This window comes from Pogona vitticeps, chromosome 13 (assembly GCF_051106095.1).
Source record: "Pogona vitticeps strain Pit_001003342236 chromosome 13, PviZW2.1, whole genome shotgun sequence".
Lineage (NCBI taxonomy): Eukaryota > Metazoa > Chordata > Lepidosauria > Squamata > Agamidae > Pogona > Pogona vitticeps.
In genome coordinates, this window is record NC_135795.1 from 20,655,570 (window position 1) to 20,675,866 (window position 20,297).

General features: G+C 47.3%; 2 protein-coding genes across 3 annotated transcripts; one reads left to right on the forward strand and one right to left on the reverse strand.

Annotated features, from left to right (window-relative positions):
* The first annotated feature begins 378 nt into the window (after positions 1-378).
* On the forward strand, positions 379-9,524 carry NUBP1 (NUBP iron-sulfur cluster assembly factor 1, cytosolic). Its single transcript, XM_020808415.3, has 11 exons — positions 379-534; positions 640-744; positions 2,099-2,232; positions 2,902-2,970; positions 3,188-3,220; positions 3,501-3,591; positions 4,052-4,206; positions 5,339-5,449; positions 5,892-5,994; positions 8,292-8,375; positions 9,317-9,524. Exons 1-11 carry the CDS (start codon positions 489-491, stop codon positions 9,367-9,369), a joined length of 984 nt encoding a protein of 327 aa, XP_020664074.1. The 5' UTR covers positions 379-488; the 3' UTR covers positions 9,370-9,524.
* On the reverse strand, positions 9,427-18,326 carry TVP23A (trans-golgi network vesicle protein 23 homolog A). Of its 2 annotated transcripts, none has more exons than XM_078381319.1 (7): positions 18,198-18,326; positions 16,750-16,829; positions 15,067-15,211; positions 14,561-14,650; positions 13,591-13,719; positions 12,278-12,406; positions 9,427-10,909 (listed from the first exon to the last, which is right to left on the reverse strand). In XM_078381319.1, exons 1-7 carry the CDS (start codon positions 18,204-18,206, stop codon positions 10,850-10,852), a joined length of 642 nt encoding a protein of 213 aa, XP_078237445.1. In that variant the 5' UTR covers positions 18,207-18,326; the 3' UTR covers positions 9,427-10,849. The 2 variants fall into 2 exon arrangements, with proteins under 2 accessions (XP_078237445.1, XP_078237444.1); XM_078381318.1 differs by having other exon boundaries at positions 17,853-18,323.
* Between the last annotated feature and the right edge of the window lie 1,971 nt (positions 18,327-20,297).

Here is a 20,297-nt window from a genome sequence, read left to right on the forward strand (position 1 = left end):
TCTTTGAAAAGGCCCAGACTCTTGACTGAACAAAAGGGGCAGATATTTCTCCGGGTTCCTCTTATGTAACGTGTGAACGGTAGTCTCGTGTCAAGGGACCCGTTGCTGTCAAAGAAAAAGCCTTGCAGTTCCCTCACAAAACAAAACCTGAGGGGCATCGACCCCTCCAATGGTAAACGCCAGTTAGGGTCACGTGACATGCGGATGCCCCGCCCTCTATCTTCTCTCCCTTTCCACCTTGCCCTCCTTCAAGAGTACGCATGCGCTAGGAGCATGGAACTCGGGCAACGCTTGGCCCTTCGTCCCTCGGGGAGGGCGGGGCTTTATGTTGCCTCGGGGACAGTCGGCCCGCCCTCCCGGAAGTGCGTCAAGGCTTCATCGTGGAGATCCCGGAGCCCTGCGACGATGTCCCCGGAAGTGGCTGTCCCGGCGCTTTCCGGAAGAGGAGAGGCGACGGACCGGAAGTGCGACTGTTTTGTTCTTCCGTCATGGCGGAGGGGGCCGGGCCGGCGTTGGTGGACGTGCCGCCTCAGGGTGAGGCGCAGGGGGCTTGCCTGCGGCGGTGGGGGGTCGTGTCCCCGGTCCCGTTCTCCCCTTAGCCTCCCTCTGACGCCCTTCTTTCTTGTGCTCCCTTCCCAGAATGCCCCGGCACCGGCAGCGACCAGGCGGGCAAGGCCGACGCCTGCCGAGGATGCCCCAACCAGGGCCTGTGCGCCTCCGGGCGGCTGGCGGGGCCCGACCCGGGTGAGGAGAAGGAGGAGAAGAAGGAGGAGGAGGGACGGCCGGCTGGCCGGTCGGTCGGGGGCGGAGGACAGTTCGCGCCACGTCGCCGTGTGCGGGGAGGAGGGGGACTACAACACCCATCATTCCTCCCTCCCTCCCTCCCTCAGGGAGCCCTGCGGGGGATTGTGGGCTGTGTAGGCCCCGCAGGAGCCTCAGGCCTAGGAGGGCGGGCTGCTGGGCCAGTCGTGGCGAGCCGGGCAGGTTACGTTTCCATTTGGGAAGAGGGGGGGCTTGAGGGGGAAGGGGGTGTTATGTTTTTAGTGAGATAAATCCTTGCCATTTAATGTAAGGTGGAGCACTTGCTTGTATTCGGTCTATGAGTCAATTGTGTATCAATACAAATTGTTTATCAATACATTCAGTGTGTCAACATTGAATGAATGATACTGTTACTGTACTAAAAACACGTGGGAGGTTGTCAGTCTGTCAGGAACTTGTTACAGGTTACAGCCCACTCGCTGAATTGGAACAATCTTGTGGCAGAATGCAAAATGACTTTAAAAAGGCATTCAAGTGCATTATTGTTTAGGGACACATATTCACCCACCCCGATTCCAGATACCAGCATCCTTTGAAAGTGGCTGAATTAAGGAGATTTTCATCTGAAAAATACCCTCTCTAATCTCTGCAGGGTGTACAGGGCCAGCTGGGGTGTGTGTGTGTGTGTGTTAGGCCTGCAGCAGAGCCTGCCGTGGGAGCAAGACTTGTACTTCCCAAGGGCACAAGACGAAGTGAGCTATAGTTTGGGGCCTCTGAATACAGTAGAAATTCTCCCCACCCCCCAAAAACAAGCAAAATGTGCTCAAATACTTGTTGTTAGTTTCCAGAGGCTGTTGCTTTGTAGCAAAAACAACCAAAAGCTTTGGAGGGCAGCTTAAACATTAACAAGCTTTAATTGGCAGATACTTTTGTGGATGGCTGCACCTTCTGTCAGAGGCTGCAAGTGGGCTGCAGTCCATGAAACCTCAAGCCCAAGGAACATGTTAGCCTTTCATGTTGTTCACAAAACTCCTTTGAGCTCTGTGGAGCTCGTAAGTGATAAAGGCTTCAGAGTCCAGGAGCCAGGACAGACCTTAAGAGGCTCTGCTTGTGAGCTTTCGCCTAGTAGAGTTCTACCTTCTTCCCGTAATTTAGTGTGAATGGTGGCTGCTGAGAATCCTTTGAAAGGGAATCATTTAATAGGTAGAAAGATAAAACTCCATAAAGCTTAGGATTCATGGGGACGGAACATGTAGGTTAGGGGAAGGGATTGTGTATCTTGCAGTGCTTTAACCCTTGCAAACAAACCCTGTGACTGGCCTTTTTCTCTGTGAAGCTATTGAGGAAATCAAAGAAAAAATGAAAACAGTGAAGCACAAGCTTCTGGTCTTGTCCGGGAAAGGAGGAGTAGGGAAGAGCACGTTCAGCGCTCAGTTGGCGCACGGCTTAGCAGAGGATGACGCCAAACAGGTGTGTGGAGTTTTGTTTTTCGGGAAATCACTTTTAAACGCTACAGAATTGTGTTGTAATGAACGGATAGGCCAGGGAGACAGTTATTTCTTATTATTATTATTATTGTGTCAACAAGAAAGAACAGTTGCAGAAATGACATAACATAGCTTGGTATCATATATTGGAAGTAGGGATAACAATGCATTTTAATGTGTGGATTTTTCTGTGGCCGCTGTCACCATCTTTCTGTCCCACATATGTGGGCCAAGCTGTGACTTACAGACCAGCACACACAACAATTTGTGATTTTTTTGTGCTTGTGTTTTTTTACTGCTTTTCCTTCACCAGCTGTTGATGGCTGTAACCACAACATGTGACTGGGTTGGGGGATTCATTTTGAAGTCCGGGACTTGAAAATTGTGCTGGCAGTTTAATTCAAATGCCAAATTGTCAACTGGTAAATGAAATTTTTGAAAGCCAGATGTTTGTACGTATTCAGAATACTGTGTATAGATTTTTAAGAGTGATAAAAGGCTACGACTGTGCTGCTTGATGAATCTCAGACTTGCAATCCAGAAACACAAAACGTCTGGCACTAATAAACTTAATGTATAGTTTTTATGTCAGCACTGATATAATATTGCTCAGGTCTTAGGCTACACATTTTCCACTCCTCCCCCTCCTCAGGTTGCTCTGCTGGACATTGACATTTGTGGCCCCTCCATTCCAAAAATCATGGGCCTCGAAGGAGAACAGGTAGGAAGTCTTCAGGAATCCAAAATAATGTCTGATTTTTTTGTATGACTTTCCTTGCTTGTGCTCTGCATTTTTGTTGAACACTTTTGCAAGAATAACTGTGCAGCCATAAAGAGCAGAGCTTTTGGCTTTGTGAACATAGAAACCCCTTTGAACTTCACTTCGGGTCCAGTTAGCAACATGTATGAATTGTGTCTTAAATTGTTCCTATTTGCAGGTCCACCAAAGCGGTTCTGGATGGTCCCCAGTGGTGAGTTTTTTCTTTTAAAAAATTAAATAAATCCATTAATCCTCTTCTTGCTTCATAAAGATATTCTAGTTAATCCGGTTGCCTTGTCTGTGTTAAACTATTGTTACACTACCTAGCGGCTACCTGTAAAATCAGGTTGGATATAACCGTACTCTCTTGCTGTGTGACAAAGAGATGCAACTTTAAACACACTAGAATAATAAGGCTACTATGCAGAATCTGCAGTTGTTACACTCCATTCTGTATCTTGTGCACCAGATGTCTATTTTCTGTTTTTCAGTATGTTGAAGAAAATTTAGGAGTTATGTCGGTGGGGTTCCTGCTCAGCAGTCCTGATGATGCTGTGATTTGGAGAGGCCCTAAAAAGAACGGTTTGTACTTGCAGGTCACGTGCTGAGGGCACTGTCTGTGTACTGGATATTGCTTCCAGGGGAAACCATGCAAACTGGAAGGCATTATTTAATTCTAAGTTTTGAAGTGGATGTTTTGACTGGCATTGGGTTTGACCTGCTTCTCAGACTCGCGTCCCACAGGAAGAGGGCAAGAAGTTGGATCAATGCATGATCTAATCTGGACAAAGGAAAAGATGAGCTCCAGATAACTTAATGATAATATCATAATAATCCTAGAGCTGCAGAGCTGGAAGGGGCCCTCTGGATCATCAAATCCAGCCCCGGTCAAGAGAGGCAGAGTGGGGGAATCGAACTTGGAACCTCTGGCTCCACAGCCAGATGCCTAAGCCACTGTGCCATCCGATGGTTCTATTAAAAAGTTCTTAAAAGGAGGCTGCAGTTCAATCACACTCTTTAATGACGCATTTCCTGTTTAAAGGTATGATTAAGCAGTTTCTCCGTGATGTGGACTGGGGCGAAATTGACTACCTGATTGTGGATACGCCTCCAGGAACATCAGACGAGCACTTATCCATCGTGCAGTATCTTGGCGGCGCTGGTATAGATGGTGCTGTGGTCATCACCACCCCTCAGGTATGATGCACGACCTTCAGTCGTGGCTAGCAAAGATGACTATGAAAAATTCAGTGGAGTTCAAATCAGTCTTGCTATACACCCGCCCTCTCTTTTTAAACCTTCAATAGGAAAAAATGGTTTGATTATAGGTGAATTTTCCTACTTCTTTGCAGTACCAATTCTTTGTAATCTAAAAACAACAAAATTCCCAGTTTGAACTGGCTGGGGTAGAGAGGAGCCTTTGGAGAAGTGAGCATGGATTTGACTTCAGTGTATTCCCTTGTTGCAATAATTTATTCCTCTTTTGCAGTCATCTCAGTTTTAGCTGCACAAAAAAAAAACTTTCACAACATCCCTGTGAAGCGGTCACTGCCATTCCTTTACAAAGATGGAAGGGATGGCGAATCAACCTAAGAAGCGTTTCCCTGATCCAGAGCCCTCTTGTCTGCTTCAGCCTCTTAAGCTAGCCCTCTTTTCTGGACTGCCACTAACCTAATTGAAGAATTATAATAGCTTATGAAATAGAATACAATTGGCTTAAATATTTTATGTTGTATTTTATTTTAAAAAGAATTAATTTTTTTAAAAGAAATAGAATCAAAAATCTGACAGGAGTTTCTTTTCCTCTGGCACCTGTGTACATATAACAACAGTAAATTAAATAAGGTTCACTGCTGTGTGGTTTTGTCCAAAACTGGCTGCAGGGGGCAGCCTTGTCTTAATAGAATCTATCATAATTCATGGTTAAGATTTCATGGTTCCATAGCATAATTTTACAGAAATGAAACCTTTCTGGGGCCCCTCCTTGCCCCCTCCCCAACTACAAGCTGGGTACAGAACAGGGTTATGAGGAGAGTTTCTTGAATTTCCAGAGCCTGAGGAGGCCAGGTGGAAAATGTCCCTGTGTATGGATAGGAGGGAGAGCTGAACCAGTATTTGGATAGGGCTGCTAGGAACTGCACAAGAGGAGTTTAATAGGAAAAGGTGTGTATGTGGGGGCTATATTAACAGGAACGGATGGCTTTGCTTCTCTTGCTTTTTTGTTTTTACGCTGGGGAGGGAAACCCGAGTAGGAAAAGTTTTCGAATGAGTGGGACACGTCCATGGATCCACGTTCTGTGGGGAAATTCTTTTGTTTTGCTTTAAACAGGAAGTGGCGCTACAGGATGTTCGGAAAGAGATCAACTTCTGCCGTAAAGTGAAGCTGCCCATCGTAGGAGTTGTCGAAAATATGAGTGGCTTTGTCTGCCCAAAGTGTAAGGTAATCATTCGTAGGACTATTTGGAACTTAAGACGTCATCTCGCCATCTGGGAGCCTTGAACATTTAAATAAGGGTTGCCCATTGAAACTGGCTACTCAGTGTGGTGTAGCAGGTAGAGAGACAGGCTAAGAGCTGGGTTTGAATTTGTGCTTGGCCGTGGAAACTCACATGGGGTGAGTAGCACCAGCAAAACCAGTCCTTAAATATTCTGCTTGCCTTCAATCCTTTATTAGAATCAATATATGTCGGTTTCAGCTTGGCAGTACATAACAGCATGAGCAGAGGGAATCTGGGGCATTTATATAAGGTGAAAATGTTCCATATGCTTCTGTTTTGATCAGGTGTGGTTCGTCAGAATGGAAAAGAAAGTAGCAATACCTCAAGAGATTAAATAAGCCAGCCTATTTTTAAAAAAACCTGAATGGTGCTTTCTTTCCACAGAAAGAATCGCAGATATTCCCGCCTACGACTGGAGGTGCAGAGGCAATGTGCAAAAGTTTAAACGTGCCTCTACTGGGGAAAATACCTTTGGATCCTCAAATAGGTTAGTGTGGGATCCGGGACACTGTTTCGTGTTTGCTCGTCCTCTCCTGCTGTCAAATGCAGTCAGACTCGACCTGCTTGGTCTAAAAGTGCATACTGGCGAGAACAAAGCTTTACCATCAGCATGGGTGGCTGTGACCCTCCGTGTGCTCTTGTGCTGCAGCCTTCATCATCCTTCACCCCTGCTTTTGCCACCCAGAGGATAGTGGTGTTGCAAAAGCGCCACCTTTTCCCACCCCAGGTGGCCCATTCCTGAATCGTGGGCTTCTTTGGAAGGAAGATAAAGAAGCGCAAGGCAAAAGTGACAGTATTGAGCTACAGTTGTGTTCAAAATTATTCAACCCCCACTGAAATTGAATGTTTTGGCCATTTTGACATTGATTTTGATCATTCAGTCATCTTGCTTACATTTACATGACAGAGGCACTTGTAGGTCAGAGAAATATAACCTTAAGTTTATAATGAAATAACCACAAATGTCTTTTCTGTGCTCACATCATTATTAGTTTTTATTCAACCCCCAAGTGACATTCAATCTTAGTACTTAGTACAACATCCTTTTACAGTTATAACAGCTTTTAAACGTGAAGCATAGCTTGACACAAGTGTCTTGCAGCGATCTACGGGTATCTTCGCCCATTCTTCATGGGCAAAAGCCTCCAGTTCAGTCAAATTCTTAGGCTTGCGCACTGCAACTGCTTTCTTTAAGTCCCACCAGAGGTTCTCAATCGGATTTAAGTCTGGTGACTGCGATGGCCACTCCAAAATGTTCCAGCCTTTCCTCTGCAACCATGCTCTAGTGGACTTGGAGGTATGCTTGGGATCATTGTCCTGTTGAAAGGTCCAACGTCTCCCAAGCCTCAGGTGTGTGACGGACTGCATCACATTTTCATCCAATATCTCCTGGTACTGAAGAGAATTCATGGTACCTTGTACACGCTGAAGCTTCCCTGTACCTGCAGAAGCAAAACAGCCCCAAAGCATTATTGACCCTCCACCATGCTTCACAGTAGGCAAGGTGTTCTTTTCGTCATATGCCTTGTTCTTCCGCCTCCAAACATAGCGTTGATCCATGGGCCCAAACAGTTCTAATTTTGTTTCATCAGTCCACAGAACACTATCCCACAACTTTTGTGGTTTGCCCACATGACTTTTGGCATACTGCAGTCGACTCTTCTTATTCTTGGGAGACAGCAAGGGGGTGCGCCTGGGAGTTCTGGCATGGAGACCTTCATTACGCAGTGTGCGCCTTATTGTCTGAGCTGAAACTTCTATACCCACATCTGACAAATCTTTTTTCAGTTCCTCAGCAGTCACATGGGGACTTTTCACCACTCTACGCTTTAGGTAGTGCACAGCAGTCAAAGTCAGCATCTTCTTTCTTCCACGACCAGGTAGCATTTCAACAGTGCCCTTTGCCTTGAATTTGCGAATGATGCTTCCTATGGTGTCTCTTGGTATGTTTAACTTCTTTGCAATCTTCTTATAGCCATTGCCCTTCCTGTGAAGACAAATCACCTCTTCTCTTGTCTTCCTGGACCATTCTCTTGACTTCACCATGTTTGTAACCACACCAGTAAATGTCTAGAAGGAGCTGAGTATCACAGTCATTTTAAAGCTGCCTAATTGGTGCTTATTATGCTTGATAGGTGCTCGGTGACATCCACAGGTGTTTTCAATACCTGAACGAAAACACCTGAATGAACCTCTCTTCTTCAGAGTGGTAGTCTTTAAGGGGTTGAATAATTGTGGCAATGAAGAAACCACAAAAGAAACATTTACTACTGTATTACATAAACAATTGATGTTATTTTAGTTGCATTTGGTTCTTTAAAACGTCCTTGTAGGATTTCATTCTGAATACAATTCCAAATGTACACTATAGTCCCTAAACCCCTTTACAGCATTGGGGGTTGAATAATTTTGAACACAACTGTAAAAACAACAGTGATTGTGTATTTCACTAGACATTTTATTCTCGAAGGCTTTCACAGCTAGGATCTGATGGTTGTTGTGGGTTTTTCGGGCTCTTTGGTCGTGTTCTGAAGGTTGTTCTTCCTAACATTTTGCCAGTCTCTGTGGCCTGCATCTTCAGAGGACAGGACTCGGAACGCTGACAGAGGACAGGAGACAGAGCAGACAGCATTCTGACTCCAGTCCTCTGAAGATGCCGGCCGCAGAGACTGGCAAAACGTTAGGAAGAAAAATCTTCTGAACACAGCCAAAGAGCCTGAAAAACCCACAGCAACCATCACTAGACATTGCTTGATTCTGTTCTTATCTTTGTCCCTCTGCTAGGAAAAAGCTGTGATGAAGGACAGTCATTCTTCTCCGCCGTGCCAAATTCTCCAGCTGCATCATCTTACAGAAACATCATCCAAAGTGAGTCCAGAATCTTGGGGAGTGTCTTTCCTACGTAAGCTGTCTCTGACGGGGCAAAACTTCAAGTGGAACCTTCTCCCCTCCCAAGAGTCTTGCAGCTGGCCATTTCCTTTTTGGGCGAGAAGCCAGCCAGGTTCCACCACCGCTCAGGCCACCAGAGATGCCAGCAACTGGCCTGAGAGCCGCGTTGCCTTACACCTCTTCACACCATTCTAGGCTATAGATTTCTGGGTGCTGAAAGAATCTTTACCAGATTGAGTGAGATGTAACCGGTTTCCAACATGACTTTTTTTTTTTTTTTTTTTTTTTTTTTTTTGCAAACGTCTAATAGCCAAAAGTTTGCTCCCTGTCATTGAACTGCAGCGACAGTACAATTTGGGTGGAGATTCTGGAAGCTGTCATCCAAATGAGTAAAGCTTTAAAGCTTTAGTCTCAGAACCCAGAGGTGGTATTCTCTTGGGCTGCAAATCTGAAATGCTGGTTAGGGCACTCTGGATGTTTTAGTAGAAACAAAACTTTTCCAGCTTGGTTCTAAAAAAAGAAAGAAAGAAACACTCTAGCACCTGCGCTTAATTAGGAGCAGAAATCTCATTGCTCCTTTTGCAAAAAGAAAATTAGCTAGACTTAGATTTCCTGCTTCAAGGTGGGTAGTGAACAGGGCCCTTCAGAGTGATTGGGTGACGAACGTGGTTGTAGGCCAGCTTGCAGGGTGCAATCCAACAGCAGTATCTCTGCTGCAAACCTTTATGGTGCATGTTTGAGTGTGTGCGTGCGTGCGTGCATGCATGTTCCCCAACATTTCATCCAGACGCAGACTGAAGGACTGGCTGTGGCCCTCTTTTAGAGGACAAGGGATCCCCATGGATTTGGGTTTCCAGGCTCTAGGACATGAAGGTTGTGAGGAAGCAGCAGACTTAACCTCTCCTTCTCTGTTCCTGCAGGAATCCAGGACTACTGCAGCCATAACGGCAGACAGCCAGAAGAAAACACTTGAGCAGTGCATGAAATCTAGAAGTCCTAGTGAAGCACCAAACACTTTAAAGCCTCTTGCTACAGAAATATATTTGTCTTTTATTTGTAAGCCGCCCCGAGTAGACACAGTCTAGAGGGGCGGGGTGGAAATCTAATAAATAAATTTAATAAAATAAATATATGAAGCCTTTTTTCCAATTAAACTTGAGTAACAAGTGCTACTTTGCTTTTTACAAAATTTATATCGCACCTTTTTCTTTCAGAAGGGGCATTGTTTTGCCAGAGGGGACAGCTCGCCTCTCATTATCCTTAATGACAACTATCTTCAACAGTAAAACCAGACATTTGTGAAATGCAAGGTCTGTTTATATTTAACATCTCCATCTCCCTGTGTACAGAGTGTTCCTTATTGTCACTTTTAGCTCCCACTGCATTTTTTGGTTGTTTTTGTCAGTGCAGAGTTGTCCATTGTATTAAGTGTTGGTTTGTCGTGAGCTCAGGTTTCCTGGGCATTGGTCTCTCTCTGGAATAATACAGATGTACGTTTAAGGGGGATAATTTAAATAGAAGATGGTTAGTTTTATTTTTAACGTTCTGCAGCATAGAGCTGGCCGGATAGCTCAGTCCTTTAGGAATCTGGCTGCAGGACGAAAGGTGAAGAGTTGAAATCCACGACCATGCCTGCCAGGAGAAAAGCCAGCCTGGGTGGCCTTGGGCAAGCTGCACAGTCCCGGTGGTGGCCCCAGAAGGAGAGAATGGGAAAGCACATCTGTGTGTTCTCTTCCTCGAAACTGCTGAAAAGCGTCACTGTAAGTCAGATTTGACTTGATGGCATGTGACGATTATTATTAGCGTAATGTGCCTGCCCACAATTTGTTCTTCCTTGGTACTTTGCCTTGTGACGGCCAAGACCCACAGGCTGTATCTGCCTGCACCGGGAGCCACTGATGGGCTTAAAGTCAGCAGCTGGGAGGTGTCCCCCCCCCCTAAACAGGACACGTTCTGTCCCCTAGTGTGTAAAAAAGACAACCTAACTCGTGAGGAGAGCATGCTGTGGATTGAAATCAGGACGGAACCAGATCTTTTGGCAGCCGCTCTGCCGGGTTCTGGAGCAGCTGCCGATTTCTGGCGGGAGTTTTGGCAAAGCGACCAGAGCCCCAGTCCGGAGAGACCGTTTAGTTGATGACTCTGAAAAACAAGGGGTTTTTGTTGTGGGTGAAGGAGGCAGTTTCAGTTCCTTCCCAGTCAGTCAGAGATGCAGAATCTCACGCTGGGGATGGGGTTGGTTGGAGGGGATTGCCATTGGTGCCTGGCTTGGGGTGAGGGTGGGGTGGGGGGGCTGCTGGGTGCGAACAGAAGATGTGAAAGCAAGAACCCGTTGCACTTCTCTGCGGTTGCAACAACGCTTCTGAAGCAAAACACAACTATTTGTGATTTAGCGCAAGGAGGGGTAACTTCCAAATGCTCCTGACCCCATAGTCGTTCACTTTTTTTGGTTCCCTCTAGTGGTTCCGTGTTACCATTCCCTTCCGAACAGCCTTCTGAAATTCATCCGGCATTTCCTGCAAAATAAATAAAATCGGTTGTGTGTCTGGATCCCGGTAGCCCAAATCCCTTCAGAATGAGCAGCTGGCGGGGCAGACAAGGTTCTGCCGGTGTGTCGTGCTCAACCCACACAATTTGAGGAGTGGACGGAGTGCTGCTCAGCCTCCCCCCCCCTCCCACTGTCGGTGACTGAATGGCATCGACTCCTTCCCTTCTCTTCTGCTGCACAGAAACGGCTGGCTTTCTCCTCCTCTTGGCACGACTAGCTCACAGCCGTCCGCCCCACCATGGAGGCCACATTGGCAACAATCCTTTCCCCACCACCACCCAAAGACCAGTTCCGGATGACCCCAGTTCTGCGTCAAAACCTTTCTCTAAATGGGAACCAGCCTGGGAAGACAGCAGTGCCCTGTTCCCATGCCGTGTTAGAAGTCTGCTTTGCAAGAGCAAGTGATCTCTCCCCCCCCCCCCCCCGCTTCCAAGAGGATGCAGGGAAGGCTGAGGTTTCTGTGTTTCTAGGAGCAGAGGTGTCCTGTCGGCTCCGGGGTCCTCCTACACTGTGGAGCGGGTTTCCCATCACAAGTTCCCAGTCGTGCGACTGACTGCACTGGACACTTCCCCTGGCATTTAAAAAAATTACATTCCCCGTGGGAAGAGCGTCGTCGTGACTCGCCTGTGGCATGCCACCCTCCCTCTCTCTTCACTTCGAATTTTATGTCTTCCCAATGGCTCGTGACCAGTCAGATGCTTTGAAAATGATAGGGAACCAAGTCCTCACCTTGGTTCGAAAGCTGCTTCTGAACAAACCACCGTGGACTAGCACCTTGGGAGTTAGTCCGTTCTTTCATGCTGCCTAGGCTTCATCAGGGATCAACAACTCTAGATGAGGGGTTGGGGAGATGCACCCTCAATTATCTGCCCTCAGGACTAACGGCTTTCCACCAAGGGCCGTCAAACAAGCGAAAAAAATATATTATTTTTAAGTCGCAAGTGGAAGTGGCCTGTAGCCTTACTCCCTTTTCTAGTTTCCTTTGGGGGGATTTGCACCCCATATTCACACAGAACAGCACTCCTGACGGAGTCGAGGAGGAGAAAATGTCATTTTTTGCTGACTGGCTTTTCTCGGAAGTGAGCAGTAAAGCATCTAGGGCTGCAGAAATGGCCTTTGAAGTTCATCCATCTGAAGGCCTGCAGTTTGCCGATCCTGAGAGTACTGGGGGGGGTGTGTGCTCAGGACCCTGGCAACACCACACCATAAAAAGGTCAATGTTTTCATTGTACCCACACTGCGACCCGTGTTCCTGCTTCTGCCTTGGGGGGTGGGATATAGTTCAATGGTCAGTCTGTCTGAACGGCTCTTGCCCCCACAAACTGCAGCCACTCACCCTCTGGAACATCTCCTCTCCTGGAAACCTCGAGGTGACTTTTTGGGCGCTCTGCAGGCCTCCCAGTTTGCAGTGAGTGTAGCCATAGAGGTTAGCAGCCTGGAGGCAGATGCCCGCTATCACCAGCGCCTAGAACAAAACAGAAACATGGGGTGGAAGGATCAGTCCGTCCTTGAGCCAGACTTCCGAGTCTGTCTTGCATTTCACACCTGGTCTGGACAGTACTTCCAATGAGACTGGAGACGGCCGAGACCCAGAAAGGGCCCAGTAGACATTACATAGTGATGTGTGTTGACTGCAGTAGCCTGTTCTAATTCCCACAATGACATTTCCTTGGAGAGACGCACCCTGGCTGTCAAGATGGGCAAATTCAACCCATGTTGACTTTTTAGCGACGGGTCACAAAACAAAGCATGCTAAATGCAAGATATGGGGATGAGGGAAATCCCAGGCAGCCAGAATCAGGTGTCTTGATGAGGCATTCCATGAAGTGTACAAGATTCTGGAAGCTGCGGTCCAAAGCAAGGATGCTGTTCCATGCTCTGTACCGGGTGAACAGGTAGCCCTACCTGGCATAAATCGATGTGAAGCCTCTTAGGCCCCACTGTGGTGTGTCACAACTACACAAGGCAGCAAGGGGGAAAGAAGTCTGGTTCTTGTGAATCTGAACTTGCTTGGTTTTTATATATGTACTTTTTAAATATCTATATTGTATATAGATGGACTGATAGATACGGATATATTGATTGATAGATATTGATTTATATAGATTAGTGTGTGTGTGTGTATACACACACACTAAATCAATATCGATCAATATATATCAATCTATATGCAATATAGATATTTAAAAAGTATATTTAGAGCTACATAGTGTATGTTTCTGGCTGTACAAGAGCATGTTCTGCCTCAAAGGGGGGAGGAGCACCTGGTAAAGTCCAGGTGAGATTAGATCTGCAGGAATCTTGTGGGACCCACTTAGAAGATGCTGGAGAATGAGTTCTCTCCTGGTCACTGGAAGTCACATTTATTTTTCTTGTTTCTTTCAAGAACGCCCTAACTCTCAGCGTTTGGGGTGCTTGAGACAGGCCCCAATCTGCTGTCGTGCCCAGGCGCAGGTGAGAGCCAGCCGGTTCTCCTCTTGAGTTTCAATAATATGGCTGCCCTGCAGGCCTTCAGATTTGGCTATTCGCAAAGCCACCTTTAGTGCTTGCAAAACACTGCCGTGTGGGCGAGAAGAGCTCAAACCGCTTGCTCTTTTTTTCCCCTTCATGCCAGCGGGACCTCCTCCTCCTCCTCCTCCTCCTCCTTACCAGCCATTTCAACTTCAGCGAAAACAAGGTGCTAAAGAAGAAAAGTGTCCAGATGACGGGACAGATGATCAAGCCCAGCCAGAAGATCCGAGCCTCTGCTTCTGTGGGAGCAGGTCCAGCGCAAGGGACCTGGAGGGAGATGGGGGGGTCAGGAAAGGAGAGCCGGGGGAGGTATCAGCTCAATGCTTTGCAGAAACCACACCAGAAAAATTCTGCAGAAATGGGAACAAGCGGAGCGTAAAGTCTTAATTCTAAGAAGATAGATTCGCTTCCTCATATGTGGCTATAAACTTCCTTAGAATCTGGTAGCTATGTTGGTTCCAAAACTTCAAACAAAGCAAAAATCATGTGAGCCGCTTCAAAACATTGGTTTGCCCCATGCGGTCTGCAGACCGTGAAGCCGGGGTTAAAACTTTGTAATTATCATGAGAGTTGGGGGTGGTGCCCTGATTCCTGAACCTCACTGGCGTATGGTGTGTGGTTTGAAGGCTTATTTATGTTTAATCATCATTATCATTATCATCATGTGCCGGCAAGTCAACTCTGACGGTGACCCCTTTCAGGGTCTTTCCAAGTCGAGAATGCTCAGAAGTGGTTTTATTCCCTTCTTCTGGGGGCAGCTCTGGGGGGGGGGGCGGTTGGCCCAGGGCTACCCAGGTTGGCTCTTCTCTCAGGAGCCGCAGCAGGGAATCGAACTCCCAGCCTCTTTGTCTGCAACCCAAGACTTAAACCACCGAGCAACCCAGCCAATCGCTTCCCATAAACTGAGTGATCTTCACCTCTAAAACTAGGAGGTTGTGGGTGGGGCGGATGGGGGGGGGGAGAGACTTTGTCCGGTCACTATCTCTTCGTCATTTGGGAGCAGATAAAACGTTTGCATCCCCTGCAACTGTGGCCTCTTGGACTCCGCAGGAGAAAAGGGACTTAAACACACACCTCTTTAGAGGAAAAAGTCATTTTCGGGGCCTACCTTCTTTGCTTCGTACACCCAGTGGCTCTTCCCATCCTCGTCAATTTGGTTCCACCATCGCAAGCCAACCAGCAGCCGTCCGGTCACATTCTGAGGGGACAGAAAGAAAAAAAAAAACCATTGGCAATTCAGAGGGGGAAATAGGCATTTCGTCAATTAGTCTACATTTTGGGCATGCTCAGCTGCGCCATCTTAAAGGGGACAACCGTCCCTCGGATTTTAATCCCTTCGCTCCAATATATGATTAGAGACCTCATAAAAAGGATTTTGTCGCGTTGTGTTCTGGGACTAAAGAAATCTGAAAATTTGAGTCCAAAGGCTGCTATCCCCAAATAGCAGGGAGCATCCAGAGTTGTATGGGGGAGACACAACACTTGGAAAAGTTACTTTTTAAAGTCATACCAACTGCTTGATGGGTCCTGAAAAAGTAACGTCCACCCCCCCATTCCATGGCAAACCAAAGGGGCCCAACGGAAGAATTTGTGGCCAGCCAGAGGGCTCTTTACCTTCACAGACCAGAAGTCGAAGGACAAGAGAAGGAGGATGATGACGAAGCAGGCGACGAAACTCTGGCTGAACCAGTCACAGAGTAAGTAGGCAAGGATGGCGCTCACTCGGAAGAAGAGATGGAAGAAGGTGGCCAGGGGGTGCCTAGGAGAGCGTGAGGGAGAGAGAGCGAGAGCGAGAGTATAATTCCAAGATTTTTAATTTGAAATTCTCAGGGGAGAGGGGAGAAGCGGTTGATTCCTTCTCAGCCTACCAAGGCTCACCAAGGGTTTGGAGGAAAAAATAAATATATCCCACAGTCTGGTTCAATCCTGTAGCTGGTCTTGAACCTGGCACCTCTAGCGAGTCAGGTGGAGAGTCACCCTCTGTGCCAAAGAGATTCCCAGTTAGATCAGGACTTTCCTTCTTACTCCTAGAAAATCTGTAGCTTTTAGTGGCTTAAGAAGTGTGCTCTTGTTAATTAAAAGCCCTTTTCAATCTTTTAAAGAACTTAATAATTTTTGCATTTCTAAATAACAATCTCTTTGCCATCACGCCAAAGATCTCTCTCTCTCTCTCTCTCTCTCTCCTCTCTGCATTGAAACCAAAGCCCAGCGTTCTCATTTCCCCAGGGATCTCTAGGTTGCATCTAGCCATGTTTTTGACAGAAGCCTGAAACCACACAGTTTCCCTTCCCATCCACAAGGAAGGCCGACGCAGCTCCTTTGTCAACAAAGTTGTGGGTATTGCAGCTTTGTAGGCATTGTGGTGCAGCCTGCACTCAAATGGGTCAAAACGGGGAGGGGTCTAAAAAGCCCCTTTTTTTGCAGGGTCTCCTCACTGCTTGACCACCAGGAAGCTCCCTAAAGCAAGACACAAATAGTGCGATTCTCCTGTGCTTTTGGTATCAGAGGTAACTCCTGTTGAGGTGGTGTGTTAACAACAGCAGCAACCACCTTGTCCATTTTGCAGCTGATCAGTAAGACAGCCGGGAGAACAGCCTGCCATGTCAAAACAATATAAGTGACATTACAAAGTATATATAGGCTAATGAGTCTCATGGTGCGGGGGTTCAACGGCAGTCCTGCAGCCAAAACTCTGCTCATGACCTGGGGTTCAGTCCTAGGTAGCCGACTCAAGTTTGACTAAGCCTTCCATCCTTCTGAGGTTGGTAAAATGAGTACCCATCAGTACATTCATTATACGTATGCACCCAAGAGAGACGGCAAGGTTTCATTTAGCCATTTGTCACGGTAAATATCATTTACCAAAAATCCCTGAGTAGGTTCGAGGGCTTTTAGCAGCAGGGCAGCAACATTTAATCAAAATGACTGGGTGGGTTGGTTTGTTGAATCACGGAAGCCCCCTTTGGAAGCAAAGCAGGGTCAGACCGCGTAGTATCTCGATGGGAGTCTATCCAAAAATACCAGGGACTTCCAAGAAGGGCTGGCAAAGAATTCCAGATAGTGTTTGTTTGTCAAAACAGCAAAGACAAGATGGGCCTGTTGGAGGAACCAACGGAAGCGTGCCCGCTGCAGGAGCCACCTGCCGCTAGATTTCTACTTAAGCCCACTAACCAGTTTGTTCCTTTTATCAAGAATAATTTTAAAAGCCTAGTGCGGAGGCTGCACGTCGAGAGCAAACGTATTTGATCCACCACGGCTTATGCATCCCTCACTTCATCAACCTCCTGCTGGGTTTACCTGATTTTTGCTTTGCTCAATGCCAGCTCCTCCTCGTTTCCAAAATCAAGAGAAACATCCTCTGTGTCGTCCGTAGAAGTCTGGAAAAGACAGGTAGACGCGCACGAGAAAGACGCATGACAAGACAGGCAGTGTGGATGGAGTAACCAGTATGCAACTGGAAGTTGGCAGCCAAGACAGAGACATGTGGAAGCATCTTCCCCCACTGCCTTGCCAGTAAATAAAGGAATATATACTGTATATATTAAGATTTAAGGCCCTGTGTCTCCCTTTTAAGGTAAACCGATACAACCAGCCTTTGGCCTTTCCGTTGTTTAACCTCTCTACTTGGGTTCTGAAAGCAAAAGTGTAAAAAAAATTCTGAAGGATCCAACGTTAAGAACTACTGGACTGGAGGACTCGTTATTTACAGGATAAGGATTTTAAAGAACAAAGGATAAAGTGACATGCATGGTGTCCAATTAATGCTTTGGAGTGATGAGAAGAACATGAAGCAGAAAGTTGGCCAAGACCTTTGAAAGGATCTCTCCAAACTAGATTGCAGAAGGGTGGACACTCTGAAATATAGGTGTTTTTCTCTTTTTTTAAAAAAAAAAACCCACCACCCTGTCCTGTCTTGCCTATATATGAATGGGTTTCTGACCAGAAAAGAGATCTTGAGCCTCTCGTGTTTGACAACATCAGCTGGTGAGTTCCACCCCAGGTTGTTAGAAAATATTCCAAAATAAAAACCGCACCTATGGTGCAAAGCACTCACGCCAACGGGATTGATAGGGAAAAGAGAGGAGAGGACTGGCCCCTGTGCAGAATACTCGGCCGAACGCCAACTCAGAATCTTAATTGCTGAGAGAACAGGAGTTAATCATTACTTTGATTGGAAAGCCCCAGCATGTGCTGCTTAGGGGGGGCCTGTCCTCTTAGTGGAAAGACCGGTTTAGGGGGAAATCAAAACACAATACAAGACGAGGTCATCCACAAAGGGGGAGGGAAAACACACCTTCCCAATAAATATGATTAACGCTGTTCGGTGATCTTGTTTCTCGCAGGGTGGGGGCACGTGAGAGGAACGGAGGGGGCTCTTAAGAGAAAAGCCCGGCAGTTACCTGAAACGCTCCCAGAGACATCTCTGGCTTCCATGACGTAAAGGCAGCTCTTCCTGCCACTTCCCTTTTCCAACGAGGGCCTTCATTCTGCCCTCTTAATATCTCGGGGTGTCACACCCCCTTCTGGCTTGCCAAGAACCCCACCACCACCACCAAGCCTACTTCATTCTTCCCCAAGGCCCCACGACTTCCTCACTGGCTCCCCTCTGACGACAGGGCGAGTCTCCCCCCAGATACCTATACATCCCCCCCTACACACACCCTTTTTGCAGGCCTAGTGACAGCCCATAATCCAGACACCCCCATCATTTACCACCCCCACCGCCCGGCTTCCCTCCTCCCCACCTGCTTCATCCTCACAGCTGGCCTCTTTTTCCCGCTGCTCCTCCTTCCCACTTCTACAGAGAAGTGATGCTGCAGTAGCAGCAGCAGCGGTGGCTTCACCAGGTCCTCCCTCCTGGTCCGTTGCCATGGGAACAGAAGCAGGGCCGGTGATGCAGAAAGAGGGAGGGCCAGCCAGAACCGAGGAGGAAGGATCCAGGAGGGGAAGCCGAAGCGCCCACACCAGCTTGGCAAGGGCAAAGGGGGGTGGGTGGGGGGAGAAGACCCATTTCCCAGCAAGGCAAGCAAGCTACGTCTTTGGGCCTGTGATTCTCTCTGGATGCAAGACAGCCCCAAAGGTGCAAATAAAATGTGCCGGAAAAACCACACCGCTGTTCAAATGTCAGGTAGCCGGGTTCCCCTCTCCCACCAGGAACAAGCCCCATGCCTCAGGGAGATCAACAAGAATCTACAAGACAGGAAACCTTGGAAAGAACAAAGCCACCCCACCTAAGTTGCAGCATCTTGTGGCGGGTTACGAAGGAAGCCTTATTGGGGAGGCCTCGAGGAACTTCGGCAGCCGGTTTTGTTGGGACACATCGCTTGCCTTCAGACCCATCTGGGGGTAACCAACCCTAGGGGGGCCTCTGGAACGGACCAGGTTTAGTGGGTCTGGATCCAGCACTGGAGAGGGTCTGCCGGTGTGGTGTTGGGGGTCAGGCTGACCGACAAGGACCCTGGAGGCATCTCAAAACCCTGAAAAGGGTCGCCCTCCTTGTTTTCAAGGGTGGGCTTGAAGTCTGGTTCAGACTCAAGATCTCAAGGAAACCACCTGGCAGGTGTGCTGTCAAGAAGGCCACCCACATGCCCTCACGGCACCCTTCCCGATCGATCAATAGATCTTTCACAGCACATAGATATCTCATCCAGAAGGGCTGCGTTTTGTTCTTTGGCTTCCAAATCAACCCAAAAAGGATTGCAAATACATAAGCAAAGCCAATGCAATTGAAATCAAACGAATAATAATTTAAGCAAAAACAGCAGGAGTATGAACTACGTACAGTATTTAGGCAGCCACCTTTTAAAATATATAAATACCTGTGTTTTAAACACATTTAATCTCTGAAATCAGGGAACCAGGGGTGGCTTTTCTTTTAATTCTTCCTGAATTGGCTACTGTGATTTGAGTAACAGTCTCAGCCAGCTGAAATTTCCTGTTCTATCTTCCTAGCGAGGGGAGAGGGAGCAATGATTTCTGGGGTGCCGGCTTGCTTGGTTTATTTGAAACATTTCCACATTGCCTTGCACTAAGAAAAAGCAACAAAACTGTCTCAAACAAGTTTGAAAAATAGGCTGCAGGGTACTTAAAATGTAACTTTCCACACTTTAAAAAACCTTGAGCGATAAGGCAAAGTAAAATGTTTAAATGTCTGTAACCAGGAAAAATGTCACGCTTTTCCAACCCTAGTGTAGAGCTGTCACACCTGTCGGGCGCTGTTGTTTCTATTGTTACTGCTCGTGTTTCACAAACATCAGGGTCCTTATTTTGGTCAGTTTAGTTTTGCTTTCCTGCAAGACGCCTTGTCTCCTGGTTGACTTACGGACAATTCAGCTCCTTTAGAATGTTTTTTTCAGACACCAAATCTGGTGGGGCGTATTCTGCATTTGTCCAGGAAAGAACCGCAGCGCCAGATCGTTCTACCATGTTTGGGTGGCCCTGGCAGCTCTTAAAGACAACTGTAGCCTTGGAAATACTTTTGACCGTATAGATAATAAACCACGTGGTTTCAGAGAACTCCTGGCTGAGCCCTGTTTATGTAACAGGCACCGCCAAGAAAGGCGAGGCGTTGGTCAAGAACCGTAGACGCTGGCAGCTGCCCGTCACGACATGTTTCGGCAGTCAGCCATGCCGCACAAACACGTCTCAAATATGCCTCGCAGAGGTTGCCGTCGCTCATTGAAAGGGAACAAGGAACACAGCAAGGACGGCCAATTCTTGTTTCTTTTACATGTCCAAAAATAGAATCTCTCAAGAGCCTCTTGGGAGCTGTAGTCTACCCAAGCCGCTTTTCAAGGCTCTGCCGTGTTCTCAGTTCATCCAACCGTCCTGGCTTTTTCTGTCTC